Source organism: Sardina pilchardus, chromosome 22, assembly GCF_963854185.1.
Source record: "Sardina pilchardus chromosome 22, fSarPil1.1, whole genome shotgun sequence".
NCBI lineage: Eukaryota > Metazoa > Chordata > Actinopteri > Clupeiformes > Clupeidae > Sardina > Sardina pilchardus.
Window position 1 is genome coordinate 4,365,966 of NC_085015.1, and position 4,988 is coordinate 4,370,953.

The 4,988-nt window shown below is 43.9% G+C and overlaps 1 protein-coding gene across 1 annotated transcript; it reads left to right on the top strand.

The window, feature by feature from the left end:
- Positions 1 to 336: 336 nt before the first annotated feature.
- Positions 337 to 4,874, top strand: LOC134069892 (myosin regulatory light chain 2, skeletal muscle; the record flags this gene model as incomplete). The annotated part of the gene is given in 4 exon segments (XM_062526025.1): positions 337 to 494; positions 1,554 to 1,655; positions 3,423 to 3,603; positions 4,796 to 4,874. Coding segments are annotated over 4 exon segments (365 nt in total), but the record flags the coding sequence as incomplete, so codon positions are not given.
- Positions 4,875 to 4,988: the final 114 nt, after the last annotated feature.

Below are 4,988 nucleotides of genomic sequence, written 5' to 3' on the forward strand. Positions count from 1 at the left end.
CCCCACTCCACCCCACACACACACACACACACACACACACACACACACACACACACACACACACACACACACACACACACACACACACACACACGCACACACACACACACACACACACACACACACACACACACTTCCTCACTCACTCACTCACACACACACACACACACACACACACACGCACACACGCACACACACACACACACACACACACACACACACACACACACACACACACACACACACGCACACACACCCACCCCCTCCGAACCCATCCCATTCCGCCCCAAGTCAATCCTTACTCCTCCTCCACTCTTCCTTACACTCCCTGGCTCGTCGCTCCCCTGCCAAACCTGATGGTGTGGCTATAGTTAGTCGGCCTAGTGCCAGTATATAAGAGAGCGGAGGCCCCCTTCAGTATGTCAGTCACATCGGCTTGGCGTAGGCTTCTCCTCTCTCGACCAACCCCAAACTCCACATAACCTTGAGAGATGGTGAGTGTGTCTTACAATGCTTTGAATGATTTCCCCCCTACAGTCTGACTTGCAAACCAAGGGGACTAACTATCGCGCAGACTTGAGACTTGGATATTAGAAACATGGACAGCAGAAAAAAAAAAGAAGAATGAGGAGAAAAACATATCTTTATATATATATTTACATTCAGTGAGATGGAGGATAGACTGTATGGAGAGACGTCTACCATGGTCTTGGGAGAGCTTGACTGGAGCTGGTGGATGACCAGTCAGCTGTGAGGATCTAGACTAAGCATCAGGAGGACACAGTATCTCCTCGCAGGTCTCTCATAAAAGAGCACTGCAACTTCTAATGGCTCTGTCCTGGGCTAAAAATCCTGGGGCTTTAGCTAGCCACGCTAGCACCTTTTTGACAGCTAACTTGACAGCTTTATTATACATTATCCTGGAGACAGAGGTTACTATGGCTGAAACAGGCGCAGATCCCCAGACATCACTTGGTCAAGCCGATAAGCCAAACCACAGGGACACACTCAGTACTGTGGCACTAACCTGCGAAGACTGGATCAGAGCTGTATCCAGCTCACACTGCTTCAGGAGGAAACATTTCCTTTTGTTACAGTAGCAAAATTCAATATTTAATGCTGTTGAAGCTGATTGTAACTTTACCTTGGATACTGTGTACAGCACAATAGTTTCTGTCAATAGTTTATTGCACAACAGCTAGTACATTAGAGAGAAGCTTTTTTGTTTTGATATTATCTGAAAATATTCTGCTCTTAAAACATTTCAACCATTGGAAATATTGTATTACTGCCCTAGTGACCGGAATGCCCATCTGTGTTTTAAGTCAGAGACTTCTATGTTCTAGAATGTCCTTACAAACTGTTACACACCTTCATTCATGCTCTACTTTTCACACCTGACAGAAGGTGCATGTTTGTGTCTATTCTGACTCTGTTCTTACCTATGTATGTATATGTGTGTGTCTCTGCGTGCGTGTGTGTGTGTGTGTGTGTGTGTGTGTGTGTGTGTGTGTGTGTGTGTGTGTGTGTGTGATCATTCCAATGCCCCACAGTCACCCAAGAAGGCCAAGAGGAGGCAGCAGCAGGGTGGAGATGGCGGTTCCTCCAACGTGTTCTCCATGTTTGAGCAGAGCCAGATTCAGGAGTACAAGGAGGTGAGCTCTTCTCCAAACACTTGAAATAGCCCCGCAGCGGCACAGCAAGGCTCAGCCGAGCAGGCCCACATCTCTGGGGGGGTGGGGAGGGGAAGGGGGGGGGGGTTGCTAGTCTACAGTAACAGTAGCATTGAGGCAAACGCCAAGAACACCTCGTGATGCTCTTTTAGCGCCATCATACTCAGCTCCGGCTTTCGAGATGCCAGAGATATAAATAAACGGTGTCTTGATGGCTAACGCTTGACTTCCCTTCCCACCCCATTAAGATCTCACTCAACAAAATCACAAGGAAGACTTTTATTATGACTCGAGCATCCTCGTCATGGCAACCAACATCACAACTTCCACAGAATTAATCCATATGGAGTGGATCTAGTCGGAGGGAGCGGATCCATACACTGTGTTTAATCCTACATTGCCGATGTCTAGCTTGGCTCCAGGGGGCCTCTGAGAGGGGGGCTTGGGTCTACTTCCTTGTGATCCTCTGGGAATGCGATACCCAAACAGCTGCCATGGACTGCAGCTACATACTGCTGGTGTCACATGGAGCATTTTACTGTAGTTGCACTCCTGGGGGGAAAAGTTAAGGAGGGTAGCACTGATGCAGAGGATAGTTCCTGGTCTGCTCAATGGAACATTAAAGGACTTTTAATTAAGCAATATTATTAGAAAAGAACAGTTGTACACAGGGGGTACCTCCAGAATCAGTTCATTGTTGTTTTTTATGGTGTTATAGAATGTTAAAGTTTTAAATATTCCTTTTCTGTTGAGTACTTTTTTTGAACCTCTCTGCGGATAGCAGGCTGTAATGAAATGAGGTGTTTTCTAAGAAATTCTGCCATTTAGCTTAACAAAAAAAAAAGTGTTAATAAGGCTGTGTGAATAAGGTAGCACAATCTTATGTAACCTTCGCTTTTTATATCCTGACTGCAAGGTACATACTTAGATGGGGTGTGGGGGGGTGGAAGGGTGGGGGAGGGGGTTCGGTGGTGGGGTGGGGTGGGGGGGGGTCAAAAAAGGGGTCAGAAGGGTGCTGAAATCAATCCTCTCTCCTTAAAAGTCCTCCAAGGTCTTCCGAGACTATTTTAACACCTTACCAAGACAAGTCAGCAGCAGCTGTCCGCTGAGGCGGCTAGTTGGAGGTCGGGTTACAGCGGCTCCTCATGTGGACGCTGAGGAGAGCCGTGGCTTTCAACGCCACACGTTCAGAGATTGAGTTCCACTGCTTGAGTTCAAGGGTGCCGCAAGGGCTATTGATTATCGAATACCCTCAACTAGCAGCTCTCATCTTCATACCTCGCGTCCCCCAGAGATGGAGTTCAGCGAGGACTGATAAACGTGCTGAAATCCAGATCATTATCATAAAGATCAACAGCATACGATCAAACTTGTTCATTTTCATTCATTTTTGATTATTGATTTTGATCAATCCTATTCACTCCAGTTGCACATTCAGGGATGAGGTTAGTTCGATTGCCAGACTGATGGTTTGTGGGAATTCCATTAACCAGGACTTCTTCTGTCCCCTCTCTTTCTTCTTCTCCTTTCACCTATTCTTTTCCTTTTATTCTTCTTCTCCTTCCACCTATCCTTTTCTTCTTCTTCTTCTTCTTCTTCTTCTTCTTCTTCTTCTTCTTCTTCCTCCTATCCTTTTCTTCTTCTTCTTCTTCTTCTTCTTCCTCCTATCCTTTTCTTCTTCTTCTTCTTCTTCTTCTTCCTCCTATCCTTTTCTTCCTCTTCTTCTTCTTCCTCTCCTTTGTTCTTCAGGCTTTCACAATCATTGACCAGAACAGGGATGGCATCATCAGCAAGGACGACTTGCGGGACGTGCTGGCCACCATGGGACAGCTGAACACAAAGAACGAGGAGCTGGAGGCCATGATCAAGGAGGCCCCCGGCCCCATCAACTTCACCGTCTTCCTCACCATGTTCGGAGAGAAGCTGAAGGGTGAGAAGAAGGATTCTCTTATTATTATTAGTAGTAGTAGTATTATTATTAGGACATTATTAACAATGGCCGGGTTTCCCAAAATCGTTAAGAAGCTCTTAAGTCCTAAGAACTTCTTAGGAGCGTTCTTAGAACATTCTTACAACGCTCCTAAGAAGTTCTTAGCACTTAAGAGCTTCTTAACAATTTTGGGAAACCCGGCCATTGTTATTACAATTGCTAGACATCCACAGTGACTTACAGCATTAGAATAATTAGACATTGGCCAATTATATTATTATTATTATAATTATTATTATTAGGACATTATTAACATTATCATTCCAATTGCTAGACATCCACAGTGACTTACAGCATTAGAATAATTAGACATTTACCAATTATATTATTATTATTATTATTAGGACATTATTAACATTATCATTCCAATTGCTAGACATCCACAGTGACTTACAGCATTAGAATAATTAGACATTTACCAATTATATTATTATAATTATTATTATTAGGACATTATTAACATTATTATTCCAATTACTAGACATTTACCAATTTGCATTGATTTTATTTTGGCAGTCGCATTTATCCACAGTGACTTACAGCATTAGAATAATTAGACATTTACCAATTGGCTTTGATTTTATTTTGGCAGACGCATTTATCCACGGTGACTTACAGCAATAGAATAATTAGACATTTACCAATTGGCATTGATTTTATTTGGCAGACACATTTATCCACGGTGACTTACAGCAATAGAATAATTAGACATTTACCAATTGGCATTGATTCATTTTGGCAGTCACATTTATCCACGGTGACTTACTGTACAGCAATAGAGTAACATGGAAGCTTTAGTGCAGGGGAGACCTTAGCTGATGTAGGAATTACTTCCGCATCTGTCAACATGAGGGCCTACTACATGTTAAGAACTAGTGACTAGTGACTAGTACTTCAAAGTGTAGCCACTCCTGCCCTCTACTGGTGTTATCACGCACATTCCTATTTCTACTTCCCCTCTGATGCCACTTTAGGGGTCTTTTTCTGTCTTTAACTATTTTGATATCAGCAACATTATATACTGAAAGTCTCATGTTTCCAATTTTTGGGTTGATTATTTGTTCTCTCTCTCTCTCCTTCCTCTCTTTCTCATCCTATTTCTCTGTCCATTCCTCCCTTTCTCCCTCCGTAGGTGCTGACCCCGAGGACGTTATTGTGAACGCTTTCAAGGTCCTGGACCCCGAGGCCACTGGCGCCATCAAGAAGGATTTGTGAGTGTCCTTATCCTCTTCACACACACACACACACACACACACACACGCGCACACACACACACACACACACACACACACACACTGGACACACACACACGCACACACGCACAC